This window comes from Notechis scutatus, chromosome 2, assembly GCF_049901735.1.
Source record: "Notechis scutatus isolate UNSWTSFEM ecotype Mainland chromosome 2, rNotScu1.2, whole genome shotgun sequence".
Classification (NCBI taxonomy): domain Eukaryota; kingdom Metazoa; phylum Chordata; class Lepidosauria; order Squamata; family Elapidae; genus Notechis; species Notechis scutatus.
The window spans coordinates 136,746,528-136,765,402 of record NC_142010.1 but is presented as its reverse complement, the minus strand read 5'-3'; the positions used below and the strand labels follow the sequence as shown (position 1 = coordinate 136,765,402).

General features: G+C 39.5%; 1 protein-coding gene and 1 pseudogene across 1 annotated transcript; both read left to right on the top strand.

The window, feature by feature from the left end:
- Window positions 1-735: 735 nt before the first annotated feature.
- Window positions 736-5,633, top strand: LOC113422747 (retinol dehydrogenase 16-like). Its single transcript, XM_087953994.1, is given in 3 exon segments — window positions 736-2,472; window positions 5,388-5,487; window positions 5,489-5,633. Coding segments are annotated over 3 exon segments (456 nt in total). The 5' UTR covers window positions 736-2,261.
- A 4,501-nt stretch (window positions 5,634-10,134) lies between these two features.
- LOC148132265 (uncharacterized) lies at window positions 10,135-10,803 on the top strand (annotated as a pseudogene).
- The last annotated feature ends 8,072 nt before the right edge of the window (window positions 10,804-18,875 follow it).

The window sequence follows — 18,875 nt, the reverse complement described above, 5'->3', positions numbered from 1 at the left end:
ATAAGCTGCCAGAAATTTGTAATCGCGCCTTTGTTCCCTTACTCTTCTCGGAATCTGTTTAAGAATTATAATTTCTTTTTCTTTATACGTTATTGTTTTATCTCTAGAAATTCTATATATCATATCACGGGTACATCTTCTGGTGAATCGTATGTGAACTTCCTTGGGGCATTTGTGTCGTCTTGTGTAATTTGTATTGACCCGGTAAACTTCATCAAACTCTTTTTGGATATCCTCTCTGTCCTTCTTCAAAAGGCCGGACAGTATTTCTGCCATCAAGTATTCCAGGTCTTCCTCTTTTGATTCCGCCACATTTTGAAATCTTAAGTAAGTTGCCGCCTTGTCCATCTCTAGGAGGACCAATGAGTTGTCCATTTCTTTACTCATGTTTTTAAGATCTTCATCCACTCTTTCTAATTCCTTTTCCGTTCGGTCAGTTCTTTTTTCTACCTCTTTTATTATAATTTCATTTTTCTCCAAGGCCCCAACAGATCCTATTTAATAAGTTCAGTGCTGAACATTTGCCAGCAATCAGTTCACTGAGTAAAAATCTGATTTCTCCTAAAGTGGGCACAATAATCACCTCATAGCTGTGTTTTTAATACAGCTATTAGATTACACTCACTTTAAATACCATGAAATGCTTCATTTGCAAATGTATCTGATCAAACTGCGGTAAAGACCTAATGCAACCCTTTCTTTCCTTTTTTATTTTGGTCAATGGAGATTCTCAACCATCCAGGTCACAGTTGTCTCGAAGATGCTTTTTTCAAGAGGCAACTGGACTTTCTGGTTTTCCTTTGAAGACATTTCGCTTCTCATCCAGAGCTGAAGAAGCTTCTTGGATGAGAAGCAAAACATCTTCAAAGAAAAACCAGAAAGTCCAGTTGACTCTTGAAAAAGCACCTTTGGGATTTCTTTTGGTCAGTTGATAAGTAGTTGTTGAACTTCATCTAAATTCTCCAAGAAAAAAATGCTGGGACTAGAAAGAAGTTGAAGCTATCAAAAAATGCTGTCCTAAGCTGCATCAACAAGGGACAGTATCAAGACAATGAGAAGTGATATTTGGCTTTACAGCATGCTGGTGAGATCACACTTGGAATGCTGCATCCAGTTCTGGTCACCATAATAAGAAAAAGATGGAAAGTGTGCAGGAAAGGCAGCAAGGATGATATTTTCATCCAAGAAGCTTCTTCAGCCTCTCACCCAAGACATTTCACTTCCATTCCCCACCATCCAGTCAAAGGTGAAAAAGCTTCTTGGATGAGAAGCCAAACATTTTCAAAGAAAAACCAGAGAGTCCTGCTGCCTCTTGAAAAAGCACCTTTGGGACAGTCCTTGGTCATGTACCCAGATTCTCCACAGTAGAAACAGAGTTCTCAGTCTCTATGCCTCTGCTGTTCTTCTATGGATGGGCATTGTCCGGCTGCACCAATTTGCATGGCCTTCTCTCTCCCAACTTCACTTGGTGTAAGGGCAGTGAGAACTGGATATGGAAGATGAGTAGGTAGCTCATTAATCAGACATTAAATAAAACTTCATGGGATTGTTCCTTCAAATAGAATGCCCTCAGATGAATTATTAAGGATAAACCCAGACTAAAATACAAAGAAAAATCACCGATGACACACACAGACTATCAGAGTTGGATGAGACCTCAGAGGTCCTCTAGTCCAACCTCTATTGAAGCAGAAAACTCTATTCATTTATAAAAGGTGATAGCCACCCCACTTCATATGCATTGGTGGAGAAAGAATTCCCTATTTGTGGCTGATGATTGCCTTTTTATTCAATAGAACTCTACTGGTTGTTTGAAATAGCATATGTGTATAATGTTTACTTGCATTTTAGTTTATGTAGTGACTAGGTCACTTTGAGATGTGCAAATATTATGGTTATGCAAGCAAGCAAGTGCAACATCAACATCCCTTGCTGACTATTCCTGTATATAGAGTAGATTATACTAAAATGGATTATTGCACAGCAACACACCATAATGCTTTCCAAGGAGAGCAGAATTACCTATCTCAGGAAATATGCTGTATGATTTCTTTATGCTCAAAGGGGGAGGAAGTCATGTATCCTCTCAATCTACTCACATTGTAAACCAAGTCCTGCCTCTTTACAATGGTAACTCAGAAGTGGAGCATTGGGTTTATCTACTCTGTACTTTATGATGCCTTGCCACATACAGATGTTCTGATCTTATCATCTTCTATGATGTTCTACACTGGAACTGGATATTATATTTGATCTGTATCATGGGCTGTGATTCTGGCTTTGGGAATCAACTGGTCAGGCAGTTGGATGCTCAGAGTCTGCGGGTGTTGGCCTCTTGTCTCACTCCAGAAGGGGCAGAACAGCTGGAAAAGGTCACATCGGACCGGTTAAAGACCACTCTGCTGGATGTCACCAACACAGAGAATGTTGCAGCAGCAACTGAGTGGCTGAAAATGTGCATGAGGAACAAAAGTGATGGAATCTGTTTTTTATCCTTTTTATGCGGGAGCAATGTGAAAAAAATGGGTTCATTTCAAGCCATCAGGTTTTACCTCTCTAGGAGACATAATGCTAACTTTTCTCAGTGGGTTGGGCAAGCTCATACTGTACATTAAAATAGCTGAAAAGTGCAAAATTGCCAAGCTCTGGCTCATCAATTTGGAATGTAATGTAAAGACCTAATAAAGCTCTTTATTTCTTTTTTCTTTTTACTTGGCACTTCGCCTGCCAGTCCCGAATCATCATTTAGCTTTAAAATTTCTGTTTTTTTGTTTTCATGACATTTGCATAACAGAATAACAGAGTTAGGAGGGACCATAGAGGTCTTCCAGTCTTGGAATCACACAGACAGTAAAAAAACAAACTTAGATCACTCAAATCAGTCAGCCAATCTAGTCCCAGTTACCATTGTTAACCAAGGATTTCTTGTATGGATGGTGTGTATGCAGCATATGAACATATACACCATGCATTTTACAACATTCCAGTGTTCATACATTAAAATTTAAAGGATGTTGATTTCCAACTTACAAATAACATTTTTGGTGGGGAGCCTAAATCTGAAGCTAAAAGCCCTGAAAAGGCAAAAGTATGGCTAAATTTATCATGGGTTGTGTCAGGAAAAAGGGAGTATCATTAATAGTTAGGAAAAGATGAAATACAATGTTACTTTCTTTCAGATGCTAGAGTAGCACTTTAGCTGGATAGTTGGTTGACCAAGTGACTACTGTGTCTTACTGTGCAAACTTTTCTCAGTGGGTTAGACAAGTTCATCCATTAAAATAGCTGAAAAGTACAAAATGGCTCATAAATTTGTAATCTAATTGTTTCTCCTTAATATACCTTCCAATGAATAAGTATTGCCAAACAGGATCTATTATGCCATATTCCACCAGGAGGAGAAAAATTGCAAAATAACAGTTGCAAACTCTAAATTTTTATCCTGCCAAGTGCAAAGCATGCTTCTCTCAACTAGGGGCTTTAGTATGATAGGGTTCTCTGATTTTCCTGCAATCAAAATGCTAGGTTTCTCTCTTTTACAGAAATGCACGATATGCATATTTACCTGACCGTTAACATTAGAAGAAATAATTCTGATCGTGATTACAACTAAAAGATTGGCATGAAGGGCTGACATTGCTTCCTTTGTAATTTGTATAAATTATTAGCATCTTAAAGTATTAGTCTGTAATAATCCCATAAATTATGTTGATAATGCCATAAATTTAATTCAAATAACAAAAACACTGCAAATTTAATGGGTAGGATAGCTTTATTATAAAGTGTTACTCTTCTCTTTTTCCTATCTTCTAAGAAGGCAATACATCCTTCCTTTGATATTCAAACAAAATGTATTTAAAATATTTAAATCCAGTAAAAGCAAGTTTTTTATGCTTTTTCTTTTCTCTCTGTTCAAAATCAGATTAAAATTAATTCCATGGAAACAGAAAGTTTACCATAATTATGTCTGTTTTGGTTAGTTCAATTCAGCATGAATCGCTATCCTATGTATCCTTGTAACCCTAAAGTCAAACAACATGGGGGGCAAGAGTCTTGGGCTGAGTTCTCACTGTTTCCTTAGGGATGAAGCAACAGTCGAAATGTTTCAGGTATTGTTCTAACAAACCAGCTGTTTGAAGGGATGCTGCCAGAGTAGAAAATTCCTAGGAGAGCTTAAGGCCTTCCTTCATATTTCACGGGGATCCAATTATTTATTGATTAGGTTTTTATCTTGCCTTTATTACTTTATGAGGAAGCACAATGGCTCAGTCATTAAAGATGTTGAGCTTGTCAGCCGGAAAGCTGACAACCCAGGTATGAGACTTGAGTGTCACATGACGGGGTGACTTCCTGTTCCTGCCCCGTCTCCTGCCTACTTAGCAGTTCAAAAGCACAAAAATGTGAGTAGATAAATAGGTACCACTTTGGTGGGAAGATAACAGCTTTCTTTGCACCTTGGCATATAGTCATGCTGGCCACATGACCATGGAAGCAACTTTGGACAATGCTGGCTCCCTCACCTGAGAAACAGAGATGAGCTCCGCCCCATAGACATGACTGGATAGGGGAAATATTTACCTTTATCTTTATTATTTTAAGTAATTCAAAGCAGTGTACATAAATAATACAGGTAGTCCTTGACTTACAATAGTTCATTTAGTAATTGTTCACAGTTACAAGAGCACTGAAAAAAGTGATCATTTTTCACACTTATGATCATTGTAGCATCCCCATGGTAACATGATCAAAATTCAGACACTTGGCAACTGACTCATATCTAAGGATGGTTGCCTGTCCCAGAATCACATGATCACCCTTTGAAACAAACAAAATCAATAGGGAAGCCAGTCACATCTCAACTAATTTAACAACTGCAGTGATTCACTTAACAAATGTCTCATTTAGCAACAGAAGTTTTGGGCTCAATTGTAGTCATAACTCGAAGACTACCTGTACTCCTTCCTCCTCCTATTTCTCCTCAACAACAACCCTGTAAGTGGGTTGGGGTGAGAGAAAGTACTGGCTCAAAGTCATCCAACCGGGTTTTGTGCCTAAGGCAGGCCTCGAACTCCCAGGATCTGGTGTCTAGGCCAACACCATCAACACTACAACATGCTTGATTCTTAGTCTCTATGGAATGCATACTTCCTAAAGGTCTAAAAGCAGAACTTTTCTTTTCAGAGAAGGTTGACAAGTATCTGAATAAAAAGGTATAGATCAAATGTCCCTCTTGCCGACTTTTTTTTTTTTTTTGCCATTAAGAAATTTTATTCGGGAGTTATAAGTGGCATAAAGAGCAGAACTGAAGGACTTGAGGGTCCACCGAAGACTATTCCAAGCTGAATTGTGAAGATCCTCCTGAATCCCACTTTTCCCCCTTCTCACAGGACTTTGGGGATTAGTAAACAATGCAGGCATTACTTATCCACTTGCTCTGAATGAGTGCCTGAGGAAGGAGGATTTTGCCAAGGTGCTGGACATCAACTTGATTGCTCCAGATGCTTCCCCTGGTGAGGAGAGCCAGAGGGAGAGTGGTCAACATGTCTAGTGTTCTGGGAAGACTGGCAATCCCCAGAGGCGGTTATTGCCTCTCCAAGTTTACTGTGGAAGCCTTTTCAGACACTCTGAGGTAAAATATAAACTTAGTAGCTATTTTTCTTGTTTAGCAGCAAATGTTTTTCCCCTCACTACATTTTAAGCAGCAAGGCACTAAGTCCTTCTGGCCTACAATTAGTGGGGACATGTTTCAGATATAAATTTGGCCTGCAGGTTGCAGTCCTGCAGCTTTCATAATGTTCAAATGTTCAGTTGTATACGTACAGGTAAGAGTAAGATTTATGGTAGATAATAGAACATTGAACACACAAGAACAACACACAGTGAGATGAATTGAAAGAGAGAGAGAGGTCCAAGATTACTCAGCGGGCTTTCATGCCAGTGATGGGATTCAAATTTTTTTACTACCGGTTCTGTGGGCGTGGCTTATTTGGTAGGCATAGCTTGGTGGTCATGTGACTGGGTGGGTGGGGCTTGGTGGTCATGTGACTATGTGGGCCTGGCTTGGTCATGTGACTGTGTGGGTAAGCTTGGTGGTCATGTGACTGGGTGGGCGTGGCCAACTCAATGTCACTCACATCAAGGGGTGCCACACCTGGCCCCTCCCCTCCCCTCCCAGCCATTCTTTGTCACCAGCCTCAACTTATCTATAGTTCTGTAAAGATGTTGTTCACCTTTTTTGACTTTATTATCTGCATACTATAGATGTACTTTCATGGACCACTGAAAGGAGGAAATGGCTCACATGCTTTACCCAAGAGTGTGATAGGCAACAGGCTTTTAAGGGGCCACCACAAAGAAAGGGGGACAATGTTTTTCCCAAAGAAACAGAATGTAAACAAGAAGCAATGGATGGAAACTGAACAGAGAGAAGCAACCTAAAACTAAGGAGAAACTTCCTGTGAGTGAGAACAATTAACCAGTGGAACTGCCTGTCTCCAGAAGTTCTGGGTGCTCAATCACTGGAAGTTTTCAAGAAAAGACTGGACAGCCATGTCTCTGAAGCGGTATAGGGTTCACCCCAAGGTCCCTTCTAAGCATTATTCTGACACCTTTCCCAGGATTTCTACTCGGAATTTGGCATCCTCAGTTTTCTTGCCTGAGCTGGGGGTTGGACTAGAAGACCTCCACGGTCCCGTTCAGCTCTTGTTAAACACATGTGTATTTTATGCCCTGGACTATTGACATTGAATGCATGTAAACCCTGAAAAATATGTGCTAGCCCTGGGCAAAAGAAAGGCAGAAAAATCACTTTAGGTGTAGGGACAGTGTAAAATATTAACACATGATATATAATGGAACAATTAAAAATAATAGCACAGAGTTCTCTCTCTCTCTCTCTCTCTCTCTCTCTCTCTCTCACTCACTCACTCTCTCTCTCACACACACACACACACAAAACACACACACACACACAGCACTTTTGTAGCTTAACAGACATGCATTTTGAAGCAGCTCCTTTAAATTTCTCCAAGGCTGGAGTGGATTCCCCACCCCCTCTGTCAGCCTGCATTCCTTCTCATTCCAGGCACTTAACTCATATGGGGAAAGCAATATTTGCAGCGTCCATGCCTTTCTCTCCCCCCCACCCCCGGGAGAAAGAGGATGTGGGGAACAGAAAGCTAGGAGAGCTATCGGGGCAAGTGAGCGACCAGGCGACTGGGTTGGGAGCGTGGCCAGCCAGGGATCGCCACCAATTCAGCGACCTACACCAAATAACCGCTATCGGTTCACCCAAATAGGTGCGAACTGGTTGAGTACCACCTCTGTTTCATGCCTATGAGAGGATTAGAATTCAGAGCCTCTGCATTTTAAGCTGGTTACTTTAATCACTATGCCTAATAAATGGATAATGGCTGCAATGTATACATGTTTTGTGAAATTTGAAATAGAAGAAGAGCACGTGAAAATACACATTTTAAAATGGATTAGGAACTTTGGACATAATTGATGCAACAGTGGGAAAATATGTGGACTGAAATTCCCATTAGGTTATACCTAAAATTATTTTTTTATAAAATGATGCAATGTTGGTATATGACTCCAGAAAGTTGTCTAAAGGCTTTAAATCTATGATGGAAATGTTGGCAACACAAGGGTCATTTTATCATGTCTTGCAAAAAAGCCTGAAAAGTTTGAGTTCAAATATACACAAAGATACAATGAATTATAGAGATCAATATTCAATTGAAACTGGGACTGGATAGACGATTTTAAAAAGTCGTGGGAGATTGTTCTTATATATAATAACAGCTGCAATTTTTTTATGCGCACAAAAATGAAAAGACTCTGAAATACCCACAGTGGAACTCCAGGCAGAATACATATTGCTTCAACCTCCTATTTTTCCCACAAAAATAACCTTGTGAGGAAGATTGGATGAGAGGGAGTAAGCAACCTAAGGAGCATTTGTGGCTGTAAAACTCAGTCTCCCTGTTCCTAGTCCAAGACCTTAATCTATCCACCCTTCCAGGTCTCTTTATCTAAAGATAATCCTTTTGTTCGAATACAGGTGAGAGCTTTCTCCTTTCGGACTCAGAATCAGCATCATTGAACCTGGGGGCTTTGCCACACATATACTCGATAACCCAGAACAGCACTTACAGAGTGTGTTCAGCTTAATGCTTCCAGATGTCAACGAATCTTATGGACAACCATACCTGGATGTCTGTGAGTAAAATGAGGACCTTAAAAGAGTTTTTGTCTGTGCATGAGTTATTCAAGAACCAACAGTGGCAGGAATCTTATAGATAGCCAAAGCCAACACAAGACATTTGGCTACTTGAAATAAACCAGTAATGGTTGACCTTCATCCCATCATTGGGAGTGAAGATGCTAATTAGACAAGTTATTTTCCCACATCAGGGAGAAAATCCCATGTTTTTCCCTCTTGGGATATTACCAATACAGACAATCACAGACTGGCTGACAAGAACAACAACAACAACACTTTCAAGATGCTTAATTCATTTTGCTTGAAGTGACTCTGTCATGTCACCTCATGACAGGCTGAAGTTTTGAGTTGAGAGTCCTTACCAATCCCATAGCCATTCCATTTTTGAAGCATCATATCTTCAGCTACTTCTTTGGGATGATAACTGGAGAAGACCTTTCTGATGCTCTTCATTGTACACACACAACAAGAGTGTCAGCTTTGAAATTCCGCTGCCACGTTTTGTTTTTTTAGAGAGTTAGAGGAGTTGAAAAGTTCAAAGTTATTCTGTGTGTCGTATTAATAATTTGCAGTTGCAGTTAATTGGTTCTCATGATTTATGAAGTGTAGAAATGGGAGGAGAGAAGGGAGGAGAGAAGGTGGATTCTGTGTAACGTGCGAAAACGCTTTCACTTGGGAAATTGCTTTTGAACATGCAAGATCTGTTCCTAATAAATCAATTGGAGAGATAACATCTCGGAGTGATTGATATCATGGATACTGTCTGGATGCTTGACATTTATTTCCCAAGTCTAACTTTTATTTTTTGAATGGGCTTGGCTGATGCCCCAGAGTTCTTTTCCCAAAAATGGACAAAGAGCAGCAATCAGCCAAAGTCCAGGGGGGAGCGTGTGGGGTCCCTCCCTCCGGAGCATTAATTGAACCTGCCAGCCCTTGTTTGGAGGAGATGACGGATGCTTTCAGGATGGCAGTAGGAGAAAGAGATTTGGGAGCTATACCGAAGCGTTTCAACTCAAGAAGTTGTTATAACCTAGAGATAACCCAGCTGTCTGAAGAGAAATCATTCTCTAGCCCCAGGCATATGGCTATTCTGTTGGATTGGAGGGAAGAGAGACAATTGGGGTCGGATTTCTCTCAAGATGACAACCCCCAGATAATTCCTGGAAGTCCATCAAGGGCAGATTTATATCAACAGTTCCAGAATTGAAAGGTGACAGATTTGGTCTCACAGTCTGTTTGGACGGGTGGAAGCTTGAGACCACCCATATTCACTTACCCAAATATCGTGAGGAATGAGGAGACTATACAGATGCCTGTTGGAGGAAGCCAGAAAGAAGCATCAACTAACAGAGGTATGTTGCAGCCTCAGAGGCAATCCCCTCATTTCCCAGAAGGAATTTTGCCCCCTGCAGAGAGTAGCCCTCCAGGGTGGGGATTTTATCCAGTCCAGGGGTGGATTCAATGCCAATGGCAGCCAGCACCAACACAGCCCTGGTCTGAAGGGGAGTTGCCCAGACAGCAAACAGCAGCCACACACCCTCCACCCGACCAGGGAACCAGGCCACACCCATCTTCTTCCTGGCAGCCACAATTGCAGCCCCAACCAGAAGTGAGGCCACAGGGACCCCTATTCCAGAGAGGCACCACCCAGCCAGGATTCAGGGGGCCTACCCAGCTTACGTATGCCACCCAGACTGTTCCTTCCATTCCAGTACAACCTGCAGGAGTCTGGCATGTACCACCTCCACAACCACGACCCTTTGGAACAAATACCCTTTGAGGCCGTATTCGATGGTCGCCACGAACATTTCAACTACTTCCTCACTCAAATCCAATCCCATATAGAACAATTTGGAGATCAATATGCCACAGAGCGCGATTTGGTTACAGCCATAACAAAGAAGATGAATGAAGGGGATGCTTCAGACTGGGTGGCCCAACTACACAACGGACAAGCCCCTGAATTACACCATGTAAATGGATTTATTCAATTATTAAGACTCAGATTTGAAAATCCAGATAGGGTAGCAGAGAATGAAGAGAAGTTAATGGAAATGAGGCAACGCAAGTGACCATTGTCAGAATTCATTTGGGACTTTAGAAGGGTTGCAAGCCACCTCATGGATTGGCCTGAAAGAATGACTTTACACTATTTTAAAAAAGCCATTGATCCAGAAGTAAAGAAGGCCTGTGAAATTAGGGGAATCCCAGAGACCTTACAGTTGTGGTATACCGCCTCCCTCAGCTTAGATCGCAGCATCAACCCACACAGGAAACCCCTTCCAGCAACCCCGACTAAGAGAATTGTGGTGAGGAGACCGCCGACCAGACCAGCCGAACCTGCTCGTACCCAACACACCAGTGTGCTGAAATGTTACTGATGTGGCCAAGCCAGTCATAGGGCAGCAGACTGTCTAGCCCCTGCTACTATGCCACAAGCTCCACAGTCAAAGCCTAATACAGCTGTTAGAGGTCGGAAGAATCAAGGAAGACCTCCAGACAGGAACAGGTTCGCCAAACACAGCTGGGAAAGCCCCCTCTGCACAGATGGGAGCAACGGACCACCAGATTGACACCACATCCCCAAAAACCCGACCTGCAAAGATGACCCAATGGTGAGTGATCCCATCATACCTTTTACAGTCAAGGTCAAGTTAGTGGTACCAAACATGGGGGAGGCTGGGGAGTTAGAAGCTGTCATTGATACTGGGTGTTCCAGATGTCTTATCGGACTCCCCATCGTTGAACAATTGGGCATAAAGACTAACCCGCTAAAACACCCAATCAAATTTGAGCAAGTGGATGGAACCTTAATGGGGGGGGGGGCAGCCACTCAATTGACAGAATTAATCAAGATGGAATTAGGGCCCCATAGCGAGCTCATAGGCTTCATAGTGGCCCCCAAGATGTCAGAATCAATAATACTGGGACTTGCTTGGTTAGACAAATCGGCTCCGATGATCAAATGGGAGGATGGATTCAGAAAAATCCTTATTGGACCGGGCCCATTGCTCCCTCTTCCACCCACTACAAAGCCACCAGTCAGCTCGAACCCAGAGCCTGAGCCAGCATCCATGGCATCCCACCTTCTCCCAGATATTTGGCTAAAGTATTCAGTGAAGAAGAGTGTAATGTTTTACCTCCCCATCAAGCCACTGATTGCGCCATAGAATTAGAGCCCGGGGTGAAATTACCAAAACCAAAGATGTATTCCATGACGCCTGCTGAAATGGCTGAATTAAGGAAATACATTGACAGCAATTTGGAACAAGGTTTTATTGAGCCTGCCAAATCAAGATTAGCTACCCCTGTGTTGTTCAAGAAGAAAGATGGCAGATTGAGATTGTGTGTTGACTTTAGAGGCATGAACGCAGTATGCGTCAAAAACATCTATCCTGTTCCTCTTATGAAGGACTTATTGAACCACCTGTCGAAGGGCAAAGTATTCACCAAACTAGATCTCAGGGAAGCTTACTACTGGATCCACATCAAAGAGGGAGATGAGTGGAAAACTGTTTTTAACTGCCCTCTGGGTAGCTTCCAATTCAAAGTCATGCCTTTCGGACTTCAAGGGGCTCCTGCAGTGTTTATGCAGCTCATCAATGAGGTGCTACACCCACACCTTTACTGGGGGGGGGTCCTCGTGTACCTGGGTGACATCCTTATCTTCAGCGAAACCATGGAAGAACATGTTCAATTGGTCCGACGGTTTCTAGAAAAACTTCTAGCCACCAAATTATATGTGAAACTCTCAAAATGCAAATTCCACAAAGAGTGGTTCCTGGACCATCAAACCCAGTTGACAATGAATGATGAACTATCTTGGAAAGGGACTAAGCTTTATGTACCCACAACCCTAAGACTACTGGTACTAAAGCGTAGCCACGACTCACAGCTGGGAGGCCACTTCGGATTCCTAAAAACCCTACATTTACTAAGAAGACAGTTCTGGTGGCCAAAAATGAAACCTGATGTCGAGGACTATGTAAAAAGTTGTTCAATTTGTGCCATGATGAAACACAGAACTGGAAAGCCCCCTGGCCTCCTGCAACAAGTTGCTGAACCAACCCAACCTTGGGAAGAAATCGCAATGGACTTTATTGTTGAATTACCTAAGAGTGAAGGGAATACAGTCATTTGGACTATAATTGACTTATTCTCTAAGCAGGCCCATTTTATAGTCTGCAAAGGGCTTCCATCTGTGAAAAAACTTGCAAAGCTGTTCGTGAAACGTATCTATAGACTACATGGTGTACCTTGCAGAGTAATATCAGACAGAGGGGTACAAATTTATCACAAAATTTTGGAGGGAATTCCTGAAATCCATTGGCTCCTTTCAAGGGTTATCTTCAGCTTTCCATCTTGTAACAGAGCAGCGGAGAGGACTAACCTCATGATTGAACAATACATTAGATGCTATGTAAATTATCAACAAGAAAATTGGGCTGAGTTATTACCTTTTGCAGACGTTGCTTACAATAATGCAGTACATAGCAGCACGGGATTGACTCCATTCCAAATCAACACTGGAATGGATTTTGTCCTGATGCCAGAGTTACCTACTCCCTCATCATGTCCCTGGAAGAATGGATGAACTCATTAAAGAAAGGGTGGGAAAATACAAAAAAAGCTTTGAAAGAAGCTGCAAAAATTTATAAAAAACAGGCAGATAAACATAGATCCCTTTAACCACCTTTTAAAGTAGGGGAGAAAGTATATTTGTCGACCAAGTATCTTAGGTTGAAACTGCCCAGTAAGAAGCTGGGTCCAAAATTCTTCGGTCCGTTCCCAATTTCAAAGATAATCAATTCAGTCACTGTTCAATTACGTTTTCCTCGAGTATTGGGGAAAATTCATCCAGTGTTCCATTGTAGTTTACTAAAACCAGCTACTACATCGATGATAAGACCACTACTACTCGCTCCCCCTAAACTGTTGATGGTACATGGGGAAACACATTATGAGATTCAAAAAATTCTCAATTCAAGATTACACCGTGGCCGATTGCAATATTTGGTCTTATGGAAAGGATACCCCCTCTCAGATTCTAGTTAGGTAAAGAGTTGAGATGTTCATGCTGATCAATTGGTTAACCAATTCCATGAGGATTTTCCCCACAAACCAAAGGGTCCTCACTGGGCGGGAGAGGGTGTTAAGGACAATGTGTTAACCCCTATATGTGTTTTTTTTTTCTTTTCTTTCAGCTGCCACATATATATTTTTTTAGAGAGTTAGAGGAGTTGAAAAGTTCAAGGTTATTCTGTGTGTCATATTAAGAATTTTCAGTTGCAGTTAACTGGTTCTCATGATTTATGAAGTGTAGAAATGGGAGGAGAGAAGGTGGATTCTGTGTAATGCGCGAAAAAGCTTTCACTTGGAAAATTGCTTTTCTTTTTTTAAACAAATTTTATTAATTTTTAAAAGCATACAAAACATACAAGATAAACATAAAACCTTTTTTCTAAAAATTTCTAAAAATTATTTGAAAGTTTTACAACATTAACACATTTCCTTACAATCACATATTTTTCCTTTCTAACTTGCTTTATTTTCTTCTATCTTTCTCTCCATTGTCCTTTTCTAACCTTTCTCCAAGGTTTTATTAACTCATTCAAACATAAACACATAAGAACACAAAACATATAAACATAAAAAAAAAAAATCTTTTCTGAAAGTTGCTTAATCCCGGGTCAAAACTCTTTGCACAGACACCAACTCAAATTCATATTCATTTTATATGCCACTCCATATCAATATTACCATTTTCAATTTTTTATATAGCTTCTTCTCTCTCTTAGATTCAATTAATTTTATTTTATTTATCTCATCTCAATTCAAATCATAATATTTATTATTCTTTGTCTGTTTATTTCCAGCTATCGATTTATCTTTCGTCTTTAAAAAAAAAGCTTCTCCTGTACACTAATTGGAGTATGACGCCTTTACCTCTTTCCCCTACATTTATAATACTTAATATAAAATGCCTAACTTACATTGGGATTCTATTTGGTACATTCTAAAATTATACAATATTATCAATACCAATACTAATCTATTCATTAATATTCATATTCTTTTATATCATAAACACTTAGCACATTACTTTTCAATTAATTAACATACTTTTGTGGGAGCACCTACTTTCCATAATTATTCCCCCCCACGTCACATATTTTAAATCATTATTTCATTAAGGTATTCCTGCTTCTCCTACTTCAAATCTCTCACATTATTTAAAAAAAAAAAAAAAATCCCACTGAAATAACACAATCTAATTAATATTGACATTCATTTATATCTTTCTCTCCAACTCCTTTATATCTTAACCATTTTATCCATTTCAATTAAATAACATGCCTTTTGGGAATACTTATATTTTCCACAATTAATTTCCCCCCCATCATATCTCAAATCCTTATTTCATAAAATGTTCCCCTTTTCTTAAGACAAGTTTCACTAAGTTATATTAAACATTTTATCACACTTTAAATTACACATTATTTCCAACTTTCCAAAATTATTTCTAAATACAAATATAAAAAACAATCTTATGTACCTCTAGAATCCCTTTATCAATAAAGCTTACCCATTATCTCTAAAAAAACTTTTGTTTCTTTACATCTTGCTCTCTACTATTGAGGCTTCTCGTCCCCTTTCTCCCTTGCTTATTCTTCTCTCTGTCCTCTTTACCCCTTTGCCTTTCCACCTCCCTTTTTCTCTGCTTTCCTCCTTTCTGTTGTCTTCTAACATAATATCTCTTTTTCATCTTGTTTTTCTCTTTTTGATTGCTTTTATAGGTCTTAAAGTCTCTTTTTCCTTTTCTCTTTCTCCTTTCCTTCCCCAGCCAAAGTCACTTGTTCATCAAAAATGGATTCTTCTTTATCCCAGTCGTCCTGTTGTCCATTCAATTTTACATAAGTGTAGACCGCCATTTCTAAATACTGAAAAAGAGTATCAAAAACATCCTTCCCTTCTTGCTTTTCTTTCTCATATTTTTGATATAAAAGTTTCAATCTGTCCACAAGTAATGCCATTATAAAGAGAAAAAGTTTTCCCAAGCAACCACCCAAGTGCTTTTAATCAGAGATAATTCTCAAAAGTGATAAAATCACCAAGCAATCCAAATAGGTTAATTCTTTTAAGCACTTTCTCCTTCACTTTCTCTTTCTGGGATTGGAGTTTGATCACAAAGTTCCATTTAATATATATCTTTCAGAAGCCTTGTTAGTATTTATAGCTCTTTAAAAATCCAGGCAGTCTTCTCCTTATTTTCAAATTCTAATCCAATTTTTCCCTCTCCCTTCCCACTCACAGCAAAAAAAAATTTTTTAAAGTCTTTTTAAAAAAAGAATCATTCAGAAATCCTTATCTCTTCAGTATTTAATTACCTAGATTTTCAGATTTCTCTTGTTATTCCATCTGCTGTCACGTTAGGAAGGAGAGTGAAGAAAAAAACAAACATTCCCTTTTAGAATTCTGTGCACCGCTTGTAACTCTCTCTGGAAACAATGTAGCAACTTCTCCGTAGCAATTTTCAAGCCCCAGGAAACTTTCTTATCCCTTGGCAACTTTATCCCGGTCCAGAAACAACTCTCACAATTTCTCCGATTTTCTTCCTCCTGCACAATCTTATCCGTTTGCAGGTTTCTTCATGGCGGCCATTGCTGACCGCCGCTCCTCTGCCTCGGGAAAAGGGGGTTTTGCTGGCTGGGGAGGGGGTCTGCGACACCCATTGCCCCCTTTCCAGGTCCCCCCTGTCTTCAGCTGCCCCTGCAGGGCAGCTATATCCCCCAGATCCAAACGGATCGGGGGGACCTTGGCAGTGAGCTCAGCAGGGATCGTGCTGGATCGCAAATCCCTGCCGCTGCCGAAGCCTCGCAAACCGGAAGGCCCTTGGAAAATTGCTTTTGAACGTGCCAGATCTGTTCCTAATAAATCAATTGGAGAGATAACGTCTCAGAGTGATTGATATCATAGATACTGTCTGGATGCTTGACATAGAGTACCTGACACCTTATCTCCCACTATACCTTTCTCACAATAGAGAGTTGGCATCCTCGTATTTTTTCTATAGAAAATATAGCATAGAAAATACTGTAGGAAGATAACCCACTGACTGATTTTTGCTTCATATTTCTTAGATCGCAAATGTATCTGCAATCTCATGGAGACAAACAACAAGAACCTCCATTTGGTTACCGATTGTATAGAACATGCTTTGATGTCTCGCTGTCCTCGTTCCTGTTACTCGGCTGGCTGGAATGCAAAATTCTTCTTCCTGCCTGCTTCTTATTTGCCAAGTGCGATAACAGATTACTTATTTAAATTCCTTGTCCAAAGCCTTTTCCAAAACAAATTAGTTTTAGTGAAAACTGGTAAGACCAATGCAAGAATAATGCACATTTTCAGCCACATTGTTTAAGACCTAAAAAATCTTCAATCTTTAAAATAAAGGAACAGAAAGATTTGCAAAAAGTTGTTTATTTATTCCTCTTAAAACCAGAGATTAGGAAGTCATTTACTGTATCTACTATACTTTCATTTGGGTTTCTGGATGGAGTGGGTGTTGGAATAGATGGCCTAAATGGCCTATGTGATTCTAGGACGGGAGGTACATTTGCACTAACATTCCAGGCTGTCTACATTTCCTGCATTGGATGAGGAGAGCACATCTTTTTTCCTTCTGTCCTGGCCACTTTTTTTATAATAAGTTTTTTATTTTATTTAAAATACATACAATTCATCTTTCATTTAATGGTGTGTCGTCTGGGTACAAATATCTTGTGCAATAACAGTTAAATTTTACAATATTCATTGCTTTGATATTAATTCTCTGTTCTTACCTTATTCTTATCATATTGATATACATAATATTTCTTTTACTAGAACACTCCTCTTCTTAATTTGTTTAATTCTATTAACATATTTTCTATATTTCACTAGTCTTTTAGCTATTTCTAATTTTCATAGTGTTTCTCTAGTCATTGATAAAATAGTTCCCATATCTGGTAATATTCAGTTTGCTCCTTCTCTTTAATTGCAAGTGTTAATCTATTCATTTCTGCACATTCTAATATTTTTCTGACCATATTTTCTTCAGTAGGAATCTCTTCACTTTTCCAATTTTGTGCAAATATCATTCTAGCTGCAGTTAAAACATGAATAATCAAATATACATTCTCTTTACTATAAATTCCAGGTAAGATCCCCAACAGGAATATTTCAGGTTTTAAATCAATATGCTGTTGTATCATCTTTTCCAACCACATGTGTATTTTTGTCCAGTATTTTTTGGCTTCTACACATGTCCACCACATATGATAATATGACCCAGGTATTTGGTGACATTTCCAACATTTATCTGATTTATCTTTAAAAATCCTTGCCAACCTTGCTGGTGCTAAATACCACCTATAAAACATCTTATACAAGTTTTCTTTATATGCAGTTGACATTCTTATCATTTCTATCCCACAATTTCTGCCATTGATCTAATTCAATTGTATAACCAATTTTTTTTGCCCATGTATCAATGTCTCCTTCATTTGTTCCTCTTCTAATTTAATGCCCAACAAATAACTATACAATTTTTTTAAATCATTCTTCTGTTCCTGTTAGTATCTTGTCCAATTCTGTCAATTCTCCGTAGAAATCATATAGTTTTGCATCTTTTTCATATCTAGATTGTATTTGCATGTGTGACTACCAAGCAACTTCGATCCCTTGCTCCTCCAATTCTTGTTTAGCTTTGAGCTCACTCTTTTCATTCAAAATATCTTTATATCTAACAACATATCCCATATTAAAAACATTTAAATGAATAAGTGCTTCCATTGTTGAAAGCCAAACTGGTATTTTTAAATAGTGCTGTTCTCTAATTTTCTCTGATACTAGCAATAAAACATTTCTTATATAGTGTCTTTGAAAGTAACCATGTATCTAATTTTTCCCATACCATAAAAAGGCATGCCAGCCCAGTTGCAAATCATGTCCCTTCAAGGTCAATAATCTTGTGTTCCTCAGTACAATCCCTCCTTCCATCCATGTTAGCATTGCTGCCTGATAGTATAGTTCCCAATTTGGCTGTCTTGGCCACTTTTTACCAAGGCACGACTGAGAGCATTTTAACAAACTGCATCACTGTTTGGTTTGGTGGCAGCAGTGCCTCAGATAGAAAGTCCATACAGAGAGTGGTAAGGACAGAAGAGACGATTATAGGAAGCTCGCTTCCTGTTATTCAGGATACTGCTTATAACCACTATGTGCTTAGAGCTCAAAGCATTGTTAAGATATCTCACACACTCACTTTACAGTCTGTTTCTATTGCTTTGCTCTGGGAGGAGATTTCAAAGCATTTCTACCAGAACTACCTGATTCTGTAACAGCTTTGCTCCCTATGCCATCTGTCTGATACTCGCAAGATTCGTTTTTCTCAAACTAGACTGTATTATTTCTCTGTGTCATATAATATATGTGTATATGTGGGTATATGCATATGTATTTATTTATTTAGTCATATTTATGTGGTGTATATTGGAGGTTGTGACCCTTTGAGAGCTGTATGCAATGAAATTTCATTTTAATGTATGCCGATTCGTGTACATTTAAAGTGACAATAAACTTATTCTATGTTCTACGTTCTCTA